Source organism: Coregonus clupeaformis, chromosome 29, assembly GCF_020615455.1.
Source record: "Coregonus clupeaformis isolate EN_2021a chromosome 29, ASM2061545v1, whole genome shotgun sequence".
NCBI classification, from domain to species: Eukaryota; Metazoa; Chordata; class Actinopteri; order Salmoniformes; family Salmonidae; genus Coregonus; species Coregonus clupeaformis.
The window spans coordinates 56,885,908-56,905,363 of record NC_059220.1 but is presented as its reverse complement, the minus strand read 5'-3'; the positions used below and the strand labels follow the sequence as shown (position 1 = coordinate 56,905,363).

General features: G+C 42.8%; 1 protein-coding gene across 1 annotated transcript; it reads left to right on the top strand.

The window, feature by feature from the left end:
* Positions 1-1,776: 1,776 nt before the first annotated feature.
* LOC121576677 (malonyl-CoA decarboxylase, mitochondrial-like) lies at positions 1,777-18,612 on the top strand. The gene is made up of 5 exons (XM_041890031.2): positions 1,777-2,440; positions 8,688-8,800; positions 8,889-9,045; positions 9,206-9,358; positions 17,657-18,612. The coding sequence occupies exons 1-5, from the start codon at positions 1,892-1,894 to the stop codon at positions 18,197-18,199; spliced, it is 1,515 nt and encodes a 504-aa protein (XP_041745965.1). The 5' UTR covers positions 1,777-1,891; the 3' UTR covers positions 18,200-18,612.
* The last annotated feature ends 844 nt before the right edge of the window (positions 18,613-19,456 follow it).

Below are 19,456 nucleotides of genomic sequence, written 5' to 3'. Positions count from 1 at the left end.
GAAGTCCACAGTCGCAATGACTGAAACATGGAACAAAAACCCACAAACAAACAGTGAAACACAACAGTATAAATATGGCTCCCAATCAGAGATAACGAGCCGACAGCTGACACTCGTTACCTCCGATTGGGAGTCAATGACCAAACATAGAAACAAACAACCTAGACTAACCAACATAGAAATACACCCAAGTCCCAACAAAACAACATACACTCTAGCTCACATACACAAGTCCTAGAGCCAGAGTGTCACAACTCTTGCCTGCATTTAGCTGATCTAGTGTGTAACCATTAGTCCAACTGTTGCAACTGAGAGTTTATATTGGACAAATTCAGGTATATTTATCCCTGTTTCGTTCCGTTTGCTTTCATTTAAGAAACGTTTTTCAAAAGAATTGGTGGAATGAATACCACAATGATCACACGGAAACAGTTAACTTTCATAGCAGCTACATAAAAACAGCATAATCACTTTGCTCGTTCTATATATAATTCTTTCTCACAACTATCTACGTGCTCTCCTCCTCTCACCTTTTCCCTTAGCTTGTGGACTTCAGTGCACAACACATCAGCTGTCTTTGACCAGGTGAAAAAACCTTTCCAAGCCAAACCTTCATCTCATGACCACTAACCGCTACACACAGCCTACATCATTGTCATGTCATAGTCAACTAGAACTAACGCGATAGTAAACCCGCTACAATCATGCAGTACAGTGTACAGTCAGAAAGCAGTTCAGCAGTTACACCGGCAGGCCCCGGTGGCAATAAATTAATAAAACCAAAAGCTTACCTTAACTTGGAAGAGACTAGAGTTCCAGCGTTGGATAGCCATAGCCAGCTAGCTAACATAGTATCCCTCTCTGTTTGAGCCGGGTGTTTGAGTAAGCTAAACTAGCTAGCTGCATTTGCTAGCTAAGTGAAAAATACTACCAAATATAGCTATCTCTCTCTCTCTCTCTCTCTCTCTTGCTTCACCTTAATTTTGGAAGACATTCATTTGTTCAAAACTGTTCCAACTATTGTCTTTGTCTCTCTTAGAGTCAACTACTCACCACATGTTATGCACGGCAGCGCTAGCTAGCTGTAGCTTATGCTTTCAGTACAAGATTAATTCTCTGATCCTTTGATTGGGTGTACAACATGTCAGTTCATGCTGCAAGGGCTCTGATAGGTTGAAGGACGTCCTCCGGAAGCTGTCATAATTACTGTGTAAGTCTATGGAAGGGGGTGAGAACCATGAGCCTCCTAGGTTTTGTATTGAAGTCAATGTACCAAAGGAGGACAGAAGCTATCTGTCCTCTGGCTACACCATGGTGCTACCCTACAGAGTGCTGCTGAGGCTACTGTAGACCTTTATTGCTAAACAGTGTATTTTAATCAATGATTTGGTGACGTTAATATATTTAGTGTAGTTTTATCTAAAAATTATTTAAAAAAATAATGTTTCACTATTTTTACTTTTATGAAATTCACTGAGGAGGATGGTCCTTTTTTATGGGGGCAACCATTGAATTAAATATGTATTTAATAAAGTCTTATTTTAGGGTCATATACATATTTTTGGGGGGGTAGTCTGGGTGGAATTTTCGTTTCACCATATTACACCTATCCACTCTTTTCCAATTCAATTTTTATATTTTTGTTACATAATTGCTCTCCCATACACAAGAAGCAAAGGTCGACACCTGGAATAAAAAGTAGATTCCAAGACCTAGCATTTTAAGGTGGGGAGACTGTCATTGGGAGAACAGGTTGGAAAACATCTACAAAAACGGCCGTTATTTATTCTCGGTTGTGAAAGTACTGTCTCTTTAATAAGATACCGGAACAGATTGTGTTGAGTTCCGGTGTTACGATTTACAACTGTAAATATTGAACTTCCAGACTGCGATGATACCCCAGCACATAATTTGTACATTGCGCAGTGGTGTGAGGTGCTGGCAACATCGAAGTGTTTTGGGAACGGCTTTACTGCTCGAGGCCTTGGACTTTCGAAGCGTGCGCTGTCGGTGTACCTCGCCTGGCCCTGTCAGATCCATGGAGGAAATACTGACGAGGGTTGTGGTACCATTACCTACATACGAGACGAGAGAGAAGTCCCCGCCTCCCCCTGAATCGAACAGTGTGGAATTTATGAATTTCTACAGAAGCCTTGAAAAGGAAGAGAAGTCACAATTACTGGCAAAGTTGTCACACGATTTTGGTGTTGACCACAAAGGAGTTTCAGAGCTAGCAGGAAAGCTGCTCGACACTCAACAAAGGGACTTGGCTACAATACTGCAAGTAGAGGACAGGTTACGATACAGTCTGACTCCTCGCTATAAACAATTGCTTAATCACATAAGTAGGGTGGAATCGGGAGTGAAGTTTCTGGTGGACCTACGTGCCGATCTGCTTGAAATAATCTCATCTAAAGCAAGTGACAGTCCTCATATTCGGGTAAAGCCATTGTTTACAATTTTCTATGGTGGCCAGCTAATGTCAATTCTGTCGCGCGTTTTGGAAATATTTGACAGGTGTAGCCAGGAATTCTATACAACAGCACACGTGTTTCCCACCTTGGAATCGACTGTCATTCCTTCTGAGCATTTGGGGAATTGCTACGCAAAAATAGTAACTTTCACTATAACAGGGAGGCAGTTCTACCATAACCAGACAGGTGTGATTGAAAATGGAAGTGTTTCCAATGGAAATATGGAATATAGCTAACATAATACACGTGATTTATTTACAAACAAGCTAATAGATGACAGATTGCCATCTTTAATGCCAAGAAACAAAATACACGAAATAGGTTCATAATATAATGTACCCAATGAATAGGTTCAATGGAAAGTTGTGTGTCAAAAGTTTTAATCAGGTGCAGGCCTATGAATGTACCTACTAAATAAAGTGTTGGCATTTTGAAAAGGCCTATCTACGTTGTATGACGTGGAAGCCCCCCTTGACTTACATTGGTATGGGTGTCCCATTTCAACCGACTGCTAGAGCAGTTCAGCGCTGATGACTTTTACCCTAGTGAAGAAACGTACTGTAGTTTTATTTTTTAAACGTCATGACCATCGGACAATCTAACCAATTCTATTTACTGTTATCATAGCATACCTTCTGGGTGATTCTCATGAAACCAGTTTTAAAATGTCTGTAGCAAATTGAGTTACAAAACCATGATGCATCTGCAAAAAAACCAACAATCATTCTGAGGTTTCTAGTTTTCGGGAAAGTGTCTTATTTTAAATAAATGGAAAGTTTTCGCCTGAATTTCGCACATTTTCACACCAAATTCTCATTACCGAAATGTGTCCAGATTAAATTCTCAGCCAATTTTATACAAAACATTATTTAGAAAACCTAACTTATTTCAATAAAACACAAAATATGTTCCTGTAGTTTGTCCATAAATCATAAAAATTGTATACTAGTTGAAGTTGACATTAGACTAATATTTATTACATACAAACACAGTGTCTGTGGACATATCTCATTGCTATAACACATTTTCAAGTTCCTGTAAAAAATTCCAATCAGTTTTTAAATAGTTTTATTCTCCCATGATGCATTATCTAGAGGAGTAGTCCTCAGATGAGCACACGTTTTATGTTAATCTATTCGCTTTTATGCCTTCAGAATGAGGTTCTTATTCTCAAAATACCCTTTACCCCACTTGGCCTTCTCATTACCAAAACGGCTAACGTGCTCAAATCGGGAAAAAGTGTGATTTTAATTTGATAACAATTGTATAATTTAATTTGAAATATTTGTATTTTCAGTGTTATGTTTAACTCAGGCCTTTTCTTTAGGGGAGCAATGTTTAAAAAATATTATAAATATTGATTTATTTATAACTTTTTTGGACTTCGAAAACTGTTACGTTAATGAGACTTTTTTTTTTTTATGATTGTAAAATGCATAATATCTGATTTTTAAAAAAACATAATAATTATGAAATAGATTAAGTACAGATCCTAATCTTAGTGAAAAATTACACCTGAGAATGTTTTGTTTGTTTGGAAGAATGACCCTCCTACAGCATTGGCCAGGGTTAAGCAACCCTGTTCCTGGAGATGGGCAGATACTACAGGATTTTGTTCCAACTAGGCACCACACCTGACCAACTACGCTAATTGATCAGTTCAGTGATGGCCTAAAATCAACACACCTGGTCTTCCAGGTTGGTTAATTCTAAAACATGAAGTGACTGCGGCACTCCAGGATCAGGGTTGCCTACCCCTTTTACCCACTTTTCGAGGTCAGAAGTGACTGTTCTGTTTGGCTATCACCTCAGACATGTTCCATGGAAAGGTCCCTGGGGGTAATACTGTATAGATATGCCAGCTGTTTAAATATCAGTCCCAGGGGCGGACTGTTTTTACGGGCTGGTCCACTTTTAGCCTAGTGGGCCTGTCTAACTTGTTTTTTTTTATCTTCACAAAATGTGAAAACATCTCGCCATCTCTGGGCTTACTGCCCTAGTGGATCACGCCACCAATTAGTGATAGCAGTAAATTACAGCGATTTGACATGATCACGAGTGTCTTCAACTTTTTTCTCTCCAATGTACGAATATAAACGTACATCTTGTATAATACTTCTACATCTTTATTGCTGTGAAAGCACATGAATGTGTATTAAATGGATAGACAAACATTTAGGATTTTGTCATATGCGAAAACATGCCTTTTTGAATTTAGTAGCTAGTAGCCTAGTCAAGGATGCATCATGCAATATTGGGACACTATACTTTACAGACCTAGTGGAACAAAAGTAAACCTTGAATTTGGAGGTTTAAAATATCCCTGTGGTGGCCAAGTTGATCTATTTTATGAAATGCCATTGGTTGGTGGATATAAAGTCTAAGGTCTTTGACAGACTGATGCGGAATTTGTAAAATAAAAAAAATAATACAGCTGGTGAGGTTAGCATACGGCTAACGTGTGCCAGGTTATCTGATGGGACCAGCTACAAAGTAACGTTCTATCACGCGCAACTACGTCGACCGTTCATAATTGGCTGATGCACATTTTAAGACTGAGGTCCAGGTTCAACTTAAACTTTTTCTAATGTTCGCATGTATGGCCCCTCTTAAAAATTGAATAAGTGAGAGTAAATAAGAGCCTCTCACATACAATAGAATGTGTGCGTGGGAAGAAAGAGGGGTTTTCATAATCGTTATGGTAATTAAAACATCAGAAAGACGAGCAGAAAAGTGATTAAATAAATTCTGAAATATCAAATAGGCCTAGCCTAATAAAAGTTTGAAATGGTCAAGACCAATGTTCCCTCAAAAACGTTTTGGGCACTGAGCACAAACTTGAACATTGTGAAAATTCTGTGCAACTTCCAGCGAGCGTTTACTGTGAACACTGATGCTGTACCCGCTTTAAGTTAGTTTTAACAGTGGCAATGTAGGATACTGTGGCTATTTGATCATAATGTAGGCCTACCAGAGTGGCCTACCATCAAAAACAATGGAGAAAATGCATCCCATAACATTTTAACATGGAAATAGCTGTTATATCATTCACCCACAGTAGCAGCCAATGTGTGGTGTTCAATGTAGGCCTACATTCCATGAGACTTTTGAAAAAAAACATGCAGGGCTTGACATTAACCTGTTTATCCACTTGTCCTTCAGACAAGGAGGTGACTGAAAATGTGTTGTTTGATGCAAGAAACCACTTTACAAAATAAAATGCATTATTATTCCCTTACCATTATTACAGAGAATCAGACAAATTATGCTACCCTCTGCCTATTGGCTACTAAGCTTATTCAAGCATGTCTTAAAATGCAACACTGCCCCTTTAAGACAGAAATAAAGCTCTTTACCTGACTCGCTTTTCAAAGATGTCTAGAAATGTATACGTTTTGTGCTCTTGTAGGAAGCAATCACTCCCCTATTGCTGTGTACAAGTGATCTATAAATGGGCTAATAACTCACTAACTAGCAAAGGATATGAACAAAATGTGCACACTTGGCTACATGCACTTCTCGATTTGATCTCAAAACAAGCGCATCTACCCCCGACCGCTCATGCTGTAAACGCAGTCCAGTTCAAATTAAATGGCACAGATCCATATATGGCAATGGTCTATTTGCATATAGGCCTACTGCAGCTCTGATTGTTTATGCCGCACCGGTCTGTGTAGAGTACGGGCTGAGTTGTGCATTCTGCCTACAACAAAATCTCTTGCATAGTTCGTTTTGTTTCGGTATGTTGCATTGAAAGTGGCTAATATTGCGTTGAATCGATCACAATTGCCACAGTAAAGGGAAACGTTGATAGTGTTAACAGGGAAAACTCTAGAACAGTGGTCACCAACCTTTTCTGAATCAAGATCACTTTGAGTCAAAATGCACGATGACTTAAAAAACGTAAGCCTATGCAACATTAACCAATTAAAAACAGTACTGTAGCAATGAGGTTTGTGTAGTAAGGTATAGGCCCAATACATTATCACCTCATATTGGCCGTTGTTGTATTACTTGTGAAGTACAGCTGAGTGAGCATACATTTAAATCATTAGCTTTTTATTTTTATTTTACTGGGCTGATGGTGCCTGCATCTGATGGTCAGTCTCAGCTGAGGAAGGGAGCACCAGACTGAGAGTCTGCCTCTCAACATCCCTCCGCTCTCGCTTTCCTCCACAGACACTGACCAAAAAGGGACAACTGATGGCGAAACTCAAGTCGCACTGCATTATTTCATGTTGTTACTCCTATGAACAGAGAAATAAAATATTCCTTGATATTAAAAAATACCCAAGCCGCTAATAATAACAACAACGCAAGCATATAGATACCAGTGAGGCGCTGAGGGGAAGACGGCTCATAATAATGTCTGTAATGGAGCGAAAAGAATGGCATCAAACACATGGAAACCATTTCATGGCTTATAAAAGTGTTGAAACAAAGTGTTGAGTAAGAACTTAAACATGAACACACTCATAAAAACAGCATCTTTTTGCTGTATTCGTTGACGGTCTCGCTCTAGTCATGGTTTTAAACGTTTTGAAATCTCACAGTATCAGTTTTGCTGTAGCGTTCTTTTATGCCTGCTACATTACTGCAGACATGGTCATCTGAGCCATCCGATTGGCCAGCGGTAGGCCTATAGTGCACTTGATATGCTCTCTGTGCCCGCCAGGAAGGCAGAATTTGTACCTTCAGGCACATGAAATGGTTAAAAATGGCAACAGTTCGCCTACCCGATGCGCAGGGCAGCTGAATCGGGTGCATCTACCGCCAACAGCCCTAGACGAATACAAATAAATAGGAACACAAGGCTTTATTGTTGGGTTTTTTACAGAAATGTTTGGAGATCGACCAGTCGATCGTGATCGACCGGTTGGTGACCACTGCTCTAGAAAGTTGAGTAAAGTTCAATCTCGTGCTTCTCTCTGTGGGCTGATATTTCTGCGCGGCAGTCTTGGGCTACTGCGCCACACGCGCAGCTTAGAGGGAACATTGGTCAAGACTGCAATTGCTAAGGTTCTTTAGAAGTGTCACTTTGAATTCCACAGTAGATTTGTTTCCTGCTGTTGGTCTATCGATTTTATTTTCTCAACGTTTTCATTCTTCTTCACCTGTGCACAAAATTACCTTGGAGGTGAGAGATGAGGAAAATAACTGGGATTCATAATATACTTTTACTGTGAATTTAGTTTAGTGGTCTCTCACATTTGAACGTTAGTTGTGGTTTGTCACAGAGGCAATTTTAGCCTGAGTCTGTCATGTCATCTAGGCCTACTGGAGCAAAAGGCACATAGTGAAGTGGGGGCTGAGGGGCTGTCCTGTTGCACCCTGGAAACTTTGGCTGCACAACTGAAGTAATTTTCTCTCAAGGATTTGATTCTCAAGCTTTTTTCAAAGGATCACATTATTGTCACAGCCATTCAGGCTAGAGAAGGTGGGTTAAACAATTGAATTCGTTTGATTCCTCTTCTCTCGCTCTCCCCTCCCCTCTACTTCCATGTCACTAAACCTAACGAATGTTGATGAAATACAGATTTTCCCCCGAGTTTATTTTCTTTTGTATGACTAAGAATTGTGAGCTCCTTCCACCCAGAGGCAAGGCGGCAGCTGCGGTTTTATGTGTCCACACAGCATGATATCAACGCTTTTTCAGGGTTTATCAATCTCAGATTTAATTATTACTTTAAGCAGATGTTTTTGTTCAGAGTTAAATAAAAAAGCTATTTGTGTTTTAGTGTCAGCCACACTATAGCATCTACTCCCGAGTGGCGCAGTGGTCTAAGGCACTGCATCGCAGTGCTAGCTGTGCCACTAGAGATCCTGGTTCGAATCCAGGCTCTGTCGTAGCCGGCCGCGACCGGGAGACCCATGGGGCGGCGCGCAATTGGCCCAGCGTCGTCCAGGGTAGGGGAGGGAATGGCCGGCAGGGATGTAGCTCAGTTGATAGAGCATGGCGTTTGCAACGCCAGGGTTGTGGGTTTGATTCCCACAGGGGGTATGAAAAAAATAATAATGTATGCACTAACTGTAAGTCGCTCTGGATAAGAGTGTCTGCTAAATGACTAAAATGTAAATGTAAATGTACAGTCTACATCCTGTGTGGTTCTGATTAGTCTCCCTCATGACAGACTAACAATAGAGTAGCTGGCCAAAGCGCACAATAACTTTACTTCTGAGTTCTGAAGTTGTTACCCCCCCCTTCACCTGCAGGACCTGAATGGCACTCTGAAGAGTCTGCTCTCTGAGTGGTTCTCTGTGGGTCTGCTGCGTCTGGAGAGGATCACCTGGCAGTCCCCCTGTGAGATACTGCAGAAGATCAGCCAGTAAGAAGCCCCTGTAGTAAACACACACACACTTCTACAGTGTGCATACACCCTAAACCCATATCTAACCATCACTATGACCTGTCAGGTACGAGGCTGTGCACCCTGTGAGGAACTGGACAGATATAAAGCGTAGAGTTGGGCCGTACCGTCGCTGCTATGCCTTCACCCATGCTGCCATGCCAGGGGAGCCACTGGTCGTCCTGCATGTGGCACTTACAGAGGACATCTCTGATAACATACAGGTGAGAGGTTTATATGGAATATGAAAGAATGCATAAATTGATAAGTTTGTTTAGCTGTCATGTGGATTTGTATTACTTTTCCTCTTTTCAGGTCATGAACCACAGTTTGATAATTGACTGTATGTCTGACTCCAACAATGTTGTTTCTCTTGTCCAATAGAGTATCGTGAGAGAGTTTGCTACTCTAGACTCAGAGGAGGATGTGAACAAAGTCAATACAGCAGTGTTCTACTCCATTTCCTCCACCCAGGCTGGCCTACAGGGGGTGGAGCTGGGGAACGTCCTCATTAAGAGAGTGGTGCGGGAGCTGCAGGTGGGTGGAGAATGACATCACATCACCACTGTCTAAATGAGCAGGCTGACAGAAACACTGGTCCTCTGTAGCTCAATCAATCAATCAATCAATTTTATTTTATATAGCCCTTCTTACATCAGCTAATATCTCGAAGTGCTGTACAGAAACCCAGCCTAAAACCCCAAACAGCTAGTAATGCAGGTGTAGAAGCACGGTGGCTAGGAAAAACTCCCTAGAAAGGCAAAACCTAGGAAGAAACCTAGAGAGGAACCAGGCTATGAGGGGTGGCCAGTCCTCTTCTGGCTGTGCCGGGTGGAGATTATAACAGAACCATGCCAAGATGTTCAAAAATGTTCATAAGTGACAAGCATGGTCAAATAATAATCAGGAATAAATCTCAGTTGGCTTTTCATAGCCGATCATTAGAGTTTAAAACAGCAGGTCTGGGACAGGTAGGGGTTCCATAACCGCAGGCAGAACAGTTTAAACTGGAATAGCAGCAAGGCCAGGCGGACTGGGGACAGCAAGGAGTCACCACGGCCGGTAGTCCCGGCGTATGGTCCTAGGGCTCAGGTCTCTCAGTTGGCTTTTCATAGCCGATCATTTAGAGTTGAAAACAGCAGGTCTGGGACAGGTAGGGGTTTCGTAGCCGCCAGGCAGAACAGTTGAAACTGGAATAGCAGCAAGGCCAGGCGGACTGGGGACAGCAAGGTGTCATCATGCCCGGTAGTCCTGACGTATGGTCCTAGGGCTCAGGTTCTCAGAGAGAAAGAGAGAACGAGAGAATTAGAGAGAGCATACTTAAATTCACACAGGACACTGGATAAGACAGGAGAAGTACTCCAGGTATAACCAACTAACCCCAGCCCCCCGACACATAAACTACTGCAGCATAAATACTGGAGGCTGAGACAGGAGCGGTCCGGAGACACTGTGGCCCCATCCGAAGAAACCCCGGACAGGGCCAAACAGGAAGGATATAACCCCACCCACTCCGCCAAAGCACAGCCCCCCGCACCACTAGAGGGATATCCCCAACCACCAACTTACAATCCTGAGACAAGGCCGAGTATAGCCCACAGAGGTCTCCACCACAGCACAAACCAAGGGGGCGCCAACCCAGACAGGAAGATCACGTCAGTAACTCAACCCACTCCAAGTGACGCACCCCTCCCAGGGACGGCATGAAAGAGCACCAGCAAGCCAGTGACTCAGCCCCTGCAACAGGGTTAGAGGCAGAGAACCCCAGTGGAGAGGGGAACCGGCCTGGCAGAGACAGCAAGGGCTGTTCGTTGCTCCAGCCTTTCCGTTCACCTTCACACTCCTGGGCCAGACTACACTCAATCATATGACCTACTGAAGAGATAAGTCTTCAGTAAAGACTTAAAGGTTGAGACCGAGTCTGCGTCTCTCACATGGGTAGGCAGACTGTTCCATAAAAATGGAGATCTATAGGAGAAAGCCCTGCCTCCCGCTGTTTGCTTAGAAATTCTAGGGACAATTAGGAGGCCTGCGTCTTGTGACCGTAGCGTACGTATTGGTATGTACGGCAGGACCAACTCGGAAAGATAGGTAGGAGCAAGCCCATGTAACGCTTTATAGGTTAACAGTAAAACCTTGAAATCAGCCCTTGCCTTAACAGGAAGCCAGTGTAGGGAAGCTAGCACTGGAGTAATATGATCAAATTTCTTGGTTCTAGTCAGGATTCTAGCAGCCGTATTTAGCACTAACTGAAGTTTATTTAGTGCTTTATCCGGGTAGCCGGAAAATAGAAGCATTGCAGTAGTCCAATCTAGAAGTAACAAATGCATGGATCAATTTTTCTGCATCATTTTTGGACAGAAAATTTCTGATTTTTGCAATGTTACGTAGATGGAAAAAGCTGTCCTTGAAACAGTCTTGATATGTTCGTCAAAAGAGAGATCAGGGTCAAGAGTAACGCCTAGGTCCTTCACAGTTTTATTTGAGACGACTTTACAACCATCAAGATTAATTGTCAGATTTAACAGAAGATCTCTTTGTTTCTTGGGACCTAGAACAAGCATCTCTGTTTTGTCCGAGTTTAAAAGTAAAAAGTTTTCAGCCATCCACTTCCTTATGTCTGAAACACAGGCTTCTAGCGAGGGCAATTTTGGGGCTTCACCATGCTTCATTGAAATGTACAGCTGTGTGTCATCCGCATAGCAGTGAAAGTTAACATTATGTTTTCGAATAACATCCCCAAGAGGTAAAATATATAGTGAAAACAATAGTGGTCCTAAACGGAACCTTGAGGAACACCGAAATGTACAGTTGATTTGTCGGAGGACAGACCATTCACAGAGACAAACTGATATCTTTCCGACAGGTAGGATCTAAACCAGGCCAGAACTTGTCCGTGTAGACCAATTTGGGTTTCCAGTCTCTCCAAAAGAATGTGGTGATCGATGGTGTCAAAGGCAGCACTAAGGTCTAGTAGCACGAGGACAGATGCAGAGCCTCGGTCTGACGCCATTAAAAGGTCATTTACCACCTTCACAAGTGCAGTCTCAGTGCTATGATGGGGTCTAAAACCAGACTGAAGCATTTCGTATACATTGTTTGTCTTCAGAAAGGCAGTGAGTTGCTGCGCAACAGCTTTTCTAAAATTTTTTGAGAGGAATGGAAGATTCGATATAGGCCGATAGTTTTTTATATTTTCCGGGTCAAGGTTTGGCTTTTTCAAGAGAGGCTTTATCACTGCCACTTTTAGTGAGTTTGGTACACATCCGGTGGATAGAGAGCTGTTTATTATGTTCAACATAGGAGGGCCAAGCACAGGAAGCAGCTCCTTCAGCAGTTTAGTAGGAATAGGATCCAGTATGCAGCTTGAAGGTTTAGAGGCCATGATTATTTTCATCATTGTGTCAAGAGATATAGTACTAAAACACTTAAGTGTCTCTCCCGATCCCAGGCCCTCGCAGATTGTGCAGATCCAGGACAGCTAAGCCCTGGAGGAATACGCAGATTCAAAGAGGAGTCCGTAATTTGCTTTCTAATGGTCATGATCTTTTCCTCAAAGAAGTTCATGAATTTATCACTGCTGAAGTGAAAACCATCCTCTCTTGGGGAATGCTGCTTTTTAGTTAGCTTTGCAACAGTATCAAAAAGAAATTTTGGATTGTTCTTATTTTCCTCGATTAATTTGGAAAAGTAGGATGATCGAGCAGCAGTGAGGGCTCTTCGGTACTGCACGGTACTGTCTTTCCAAGCTAGTCGGAAGACTTCCAGTTTGGTGTGGCGCCATTTCCGTTCCAATTTCCTGGAAGCTTGCTTCAAAGCTCGGGTATTTTCTGTATACCAGGGAGCTAGTTTCTTATGACAAATGTTTTTCGTTTTTAGGGGTGCAACTGCATCTAGGGTATTGCGCAAGGTTAAATTGAGTTCCTCAGTTAAGTGGTTAACTGATTTTTGTCCTCTGACGTCCTTGGGTAGGCAGAAGGAGTCTGGAAGGGCATCAATGAATTTTTGTGTTGTCTGAGAATTTATAGCACGACTTTTGATGCTCCTTGGTTGGGGTCTGAGCAGATTATTTGTTGCGATTGCAAACGTAATAAAATGGTGGTCCGATAGTCCAGGATTTTGTGGAAAAACATTAAGATCTACAACATTTATTCCATGGGACAAAACTAGGTCCAGAGTATGACTGTGGCAGTGAGTAGGTCCAGAGACATGTTGGACAAAACCCACTGAGTCGATAATGGCTCCGAAAGACTTTTGGAGTGGGTCTGTGGACTTCTCCATGTGAATATTAAAATCACCAAAAATTAGAATATGATCTGCTATGACTACAAGGTCTGATAGGAATTCAGGAAACTCAGAGAGGAACGCTGTATATGGCCCAGGAGGCCTGTAAACAGTAGCTATAAAAAGTGATTGAGTAGGCTGCATAGATTTCATGACTAGAAGCTCGAAAGATGAAAACGTCATTTTTTTTTTTGTAAATTGAAATTTGCTATCGTAAATGTTAGCAACACCTCCGCCTTTGCGGGATGCACGGGGAATATGGTCACTAGTGTAACCAGGAGGTGAGGCCTCATTTAACACAGCAAATTCATCAGGCTTAAGCCATGTTTCAGTCAGGCCAATCACATCAAGATTATGATCAGTGATTAGTTCATTGACTATGACTGCCTTTGAAGTGAGGGATCTAACATTAAGTAACCCTATTTTGAGATGTGAGGTATCACGATCTCTTTCAATAATGGCAGGAATGGAGGAGGTCTTTATCCTAATAAGATTGCTAGGGTGAACACCACCATGTTTAGTTTTGCCCAACCTAGGTCGAGGCACAGACACAGTCTCAATGGGTATGGCTGAGCTGACTACACTGACTATGCTATTGGCAGACTCCACTAAGCTGGCAGGTTGGCTAACAGCCTGCTGCCTGGCCTGCACCCTATTTCACTGTGGGGCTAGAGGAGTTAGAGCCCTATCTATGTTGGTAGATAAGAGGAGAGCACCCCTCCAGCTAGGATGGAGTCCGTCACTCCTCAGCAGGTCAGGCTTGATCCTGTTTGTGGGTGAGTCCCAGAAAGAGGGCCAATTATCCACAAATGTTATCTTTTGGGAGGGGCAGAAAACAGTTTTCAACCAGCGATTGAGTGCTGAGACTCTGCTGTAGAGCTCGTCACTTCCCCTAACTGGGAGGGGCCAGAGACAATTACTCGATGCCGACACATCTTTCTAGCTGATTTACACGCTGAAGCTATGTTGCACTTGGTGACCTCTGACTGTTTCATCCTAACATCGTTGGTGCCGACGTGGATAACAATATCTCTATACTCTCTACACTCGCCAGTTTTAGCTTTAGCCAGCACCATCTTTAGATTAGCCTTAACGTCGGTAGCCCTGCCCCTGGTAAACAGTGTATGATCGCTGGGTGATTCGTTTTAAGTCTAATACTGCGGGTAATGGAGTCGCCAATGACTAGGGTTTTCAATTTGTCAGAGCTAATGGTGGGAGCCTTCGAGTCTCAGACCCCGTAACGGGAGGAGTAGAGACTAGAGAAGACTCAGACTCAGACTCCGACTCGCTACATAATGGGGAAAACCGGTTGAAGGTTTCTGTCGGCTGAATGAGCGACACCGGTTGAGCATTCCAACAGTATTTCCCTCCAGAAGCCATGAGAAAGTTGTCCGGCTGCGGGGGACTGTGCGGGGGATTTATACTAACGTTACTGTCTGTACTTGCTGGTGGCACAGACGCTGTTTCTTCCTTTCCTACACTGATATTACTCTTGCCTAACGATTGCGTCTGAAGCTGGGCTTGTAGCACAGCTATTCTCGCCGTAAGGCGAGAATTCTCCTGTATATTATGAGTACAGCGACTGCAATTAGAAGACATCATGTTAATGTTACTACTTAGCTTCGGCTGTTGAAGATGTTGATGAACCATGTCCAGATGAAGCGTCCGAGGTGAAAAAAGTTGAATAAGGGAAAAAAGTTGCGATGGAAAAAGGAAAATAACGTAAAGTTGGCAGCTAAAACGCACAGGAAAGTGACTCTTCTGTCTCGGGATAAACGTCCGGGGTGAAAAAGTTTAACGAAAAAAGATGAGTGAGGACAAAACTAAAAAAGTTGGTAAATTTGTTGAACACAGAGATTAATTAAACGTTTATTAAAAGTAAAACGTGAATAGTTTGGCAGGTAGCCAAGTAGCAACAAACAGCAGAGCAGCACGGAGACAATGCGGAAGCGAGACGGAAGTCTCGTCACAGTCCTAATGTCTATAATGGCTGATAGGAAGATGCCAGCTGGTAGAGCACAGCGCTTGTAACGCCAAGGTAGTGGGTTCGATCCCCGGGACCACCCATACACAAAAATGTATGCACGCATGACTGTAAGTCGCTTTGGATAAAAGCGTCTGCTAAATGGCATATTACTATCTGAACACTGTGGAACGTCTCCTAGGCAAATCAGCTGCTCCTCTGCATCGTAATTGGTTGATTTATTAGCCAGCTCCAGGGTCAGAGTCCTTTACGCTCTGTTAGTCACTCGCTTCAATGTCGCCTGATAACTTCCATTCACTCTTCCAGAGAAGTTCCAGAGAACCACAACCACTCACGTCACCAAGCATTTCTTGCCACAGCCAATAAACAGATGGCAGTCAATCACAGCAGTAGTTCAACATGAGCTGGAGGTCATTTCCGTGTGAAAGGAGTGGTTATTATGATAAGATAACCATAGCATGTTATATAACCTAGACAAGCTAATATTTTGATTGCTCTTAGTCTTGTGAGTTTCTCAATTAAGCCAAATACTCTCTCACAATCTAGCAGTTCTACCTACATCTGAGATGTGTTTTTGAGGGTAAAGAATGGATAGCAGCATGATTGAATAAACATCTCCACACATCAACCAAGACCGAGAGTGAAATAATTACATTTCAGCTGGTTTTGATGTGAGGGTTGTTGATAGTCTGATAGAGTATAGGCTTGTATGCTTAGAGTAGGTGGTCTGTGCAGTTGTGTGTCTTGTTGATTTGTACAGTAGCCCTATTTACATTCAGTAGCATATATGCGGTAAAGGAGTCAATGGAACGCAGACCATTCCATTGACCAGATTGGCGCACATTCAACAAATTGGATCTAACAAAGTGGATATTCGTCAAATCCGTCATGATTTATGTATTGTAACAGGCCCACAATGTGGTTACTTAAGTCCGATTTGGATATATTTGGGTTTATAAGAATGACTGCTAAATGCTAACTCCTGTTCATATAAGATGGTTAGCATAGCTAGCATACAGAAATTGTTGGTGGTAGTCAGTCGTTTTTAACTGTAATGCAGTTGATTGGTGACAATGACATGAACGTGTTGGGGTTGGCATCCATACAAATATTGTACTTAGATTTGTACCTCAACAGTGTGAAATACATATATAAACAATAGCCTAAAATGTAGGCTAATTTTGCTGGTGGGCAATGAGGAGATTCTGGATTTTCCCCCGTGCATTTCCATGGCAATTCCATTGTTTTGGTCGAGTTCGAGTGACCTCTTTACCGCATCTATTAGTCTTGGCCTGAGTATTCTAGCCTTTCCATTGTTCTGTCTGTACTCTTAACATTGGTTAAGTTGATCTATGGAGTTCTAGGGATGTACATTGTTCTGTAGGGCTTGAACCTCTTATCTGTAGTCACAATTCCATCTGAACTCTGTGGATATCAAATTGAAGCTGAAACTTGATTTTGTTTTACAAAGCCTTTTCTTGTGGCCGATGAGATTTATCCCAAGGTCACCCTAATAGCCCTCATATCAGTTGGGGGGGACAAAACTAAGTAAGTTGAGCTTCTGGGCTGGCTCATAACTATGACTGTGTGCAGTGCCATGGCAGTGTTATGCCCCACATTAAGGGGAATAGAAAAGCTCCACAGCCGCTGAGAGACCACTATAATAATGGATGGATGACAGGGAGGAAAATAAAAGGTCATGCTGTGATTTAGGAAGAAGGGAGGAGGATCCCGTTGTCTTTCAGCATTACACCCTGGGGCCATTTACTGTCTCCCTCATTCTGCCTGTCCTTATCTCTCAGGTCTCTGGATTGCATGCCTGCTCTAAGCCTGCTGACCAAGGTTTTACAGTAAATTAAACAGATGAAATGAATGGAAAGTGACCTCTTGACATGGTTCTCCTCTGATCCACTGACTCGTGTGATGGTAGTACAGGGGAATGAATGAGAAAGAGGCTGAGAAAGAGAGTGGGAGAAGGAAAGGCACACTCCAACATCTGCTTCCAGGGGTTGTCTGACACACTTTGCCTCCTTTGAATCAATACTCCACACAGCTCTGTATCTTATCAGCCTTGACAAGCAAGAGCCAACATAACAGAGAGGGAGAGAAAGGCCAGGGAATAGAAGAGAGAGGACAAGGAAGAGAGCTTGTCAAGAAGGGTAAGATAGAAGAGAGTGTGGAATGTAGGCGGCAGATAGGCAGCATGCGATGATGGCAGAGGCGCTAGGGAATAAGGACCAGAATCAAGTGAGAGAGGAAGGGAGGGCAGGGTACACACTGCATAATGTAAGCCTTAATATCTTAATTGAGTGATAATTCACTTCGTGTTTTTCTTCTTACCAAGTTAAATTATCTAATGTCATTGACAGATCATTTTGCTTATTATAATCTAAAAAAGGCTTAATACAAGTACTTCTTTTACTATTTCTAGATATTTTATCTTAATAAGATGATGTATTTCTATTCGCTCTATAATGCCACATTGGTATTGTTTATTAACTGGTGGAGACTAAGTTGTTTTAGACTAAGGATGTTTACCTCAGACTATCTTTCTCTGTCTTTTGCAGAGTGAGTTTCCCCACATGTCCCAGTTCTCCAGCCTGTCTCCCATCCCGGGCTTCTCCTCCTGGCTACAGGGCCTGCTCAGCCAGCACCGGAAGGAGGGCCGCATGGAGCTGCTAACTGACTGCGAGTGGAGGAAGGTGGCAGATGTCACAAACACAACCCCTGATACCAACGCCCTGGATGCCCTGCGTAAATTGATTAGCACCGGCGACTGGACACGTTCTGAACGACTGGTCCACGTCCTGGAACCCGTCCTGATGCGCCTCTGTGCCTGGTACCTCTACGGAGAGAAGAGGCGCGGCTACGCCCTAAACCCTGTGGCCAATTTCCACCTGCAGAACGGCGCCACCATGTGGAGGCTGAACTGGCATGCAGACACCAGCCCGCGAGGAGTGGTCAACTCCTGTGGCATCATGGTGAACTACAGATACTTCCTGCAGGATACCCTGTCCAACAGCGCTGCCTACATGCACAACAAAGTCATCACAGCCACAGAGCAGGTGCTGGGCTTGGTCTCACAATTTCAGAAGAACAGCAAACTCTGAGCTCCATGGACACACTTGTACCCACACACACACACACACACACACACTTGGTATAAAGATGCCTCTAAATCCAGGACTTGCTGGCTTCACAGTGGCTCTGATCTAATTTGCCCAAACAAAACACGTTGAAAAGCGTCAGGACAATTTATGGAATGATATCAGTTTTTGTTCTATTATTTTTGCAATCTAGCCCATGTAGCGCGTAGATTTTGCTCTCCCTCTTTCCCGGGGTGGGTATGTAGTGTTATCATCACCGATAGAGACTCCCAGTGTTTAATGGTGTGAGAGACTGCAGCGAATGAAGCGAGAGACATTTATCAGGCCGTGCCATGTTTCTGTTTGACAATGTGTGATGCTGTAGCACAGCAAATAGGCTGCAGAGCTATTGGAATAAATGATGTTTTTGATTCTTTCATTTGGCTGATCTGTGTGTGCATGTGCAAAGCCGGGCAGGCGAAAAATAAATAACAAGACTGACACCCACATTGTATAGAATTATGTACAGCAATACAGCACCATATTATCATCTTATTGTCTCTTGGCCCCGATTGTCACACTACAATCTCTACTAATCATTTATTTACTGAAGCTCAATCAAGCTGTTCTTTAATGAGCTGTGCTCACAAGAGATTTTAATATTTTTAATTTAATTTATCTCTATATGTAGAATTGGTCACTTTCTGCAAAAGTAATTCACACCAAAATGTGTTTAGTCGCCATGGCTGAGATCGTGGTCCTCTGTAGCTCAGCTGGTAGAGCACAGCGCTTGTAACGCCAAGGTAGTGGGTTCGATCCCCGTGACCACCCATACACAAAAATGTATGCACGCGTGACTGAAAGTCGCTTTGGATAAAAGCGTCTGCTAAGTGGCATATTATTATTATTATATTATCATAGTCCTTGCTATGTTTGCCACCTGCCAACACTCACTCCTCCATAGAGACCCATCTCTGATGTACTGCTACACCAAAATACTGAAACCAAGTGGGACTCCTATCTGCCCCCACTCCATTGTTGTGAAATAATATATCACAGCAAGCTGACTGTGAGATTACATTTTATCTCTCAAAGGAGTCAAACTTTTTTTCAGAGCCAGCCACACAGTGTCCCGGAAACTAATGAAGTGAGAAATAAAGTTTAAATAAATGGATAGATTTATGGTATTCACTTTAAAGCAGGGGAGGGAATCAGTGAGCATAAAAGGACAGTGTTTAAAGGATGCCCTTGAGAAAGCATTCCTCTCGTGAGACAGACAGG

Bases quoted from the DNA above. Each gene is read 5' to 3' on its own strand.
- LOC121576677 (XM_041890031.2), top strand. From the start codon at position 1,892: ATGATACCCCAGCACATAATTTGTACATTGCGCAGTGGTGTGAGGTGC. The intron at 8,801-8,888 runs GTAAGAAGCCCC...ATGACCTGTCAG, and splicing joins ATACTGCAGAAGATCAGCCA to GTACGAGGCTGTGCACCCTG. The intron at 9,359-17,656 runs GTGGGTGGAGAA...TGTCTTTTGCAG, and splicing joins GAGTGGTGCGGGAGCTGCAG to AGTGAGTTTCCCCACATGTC.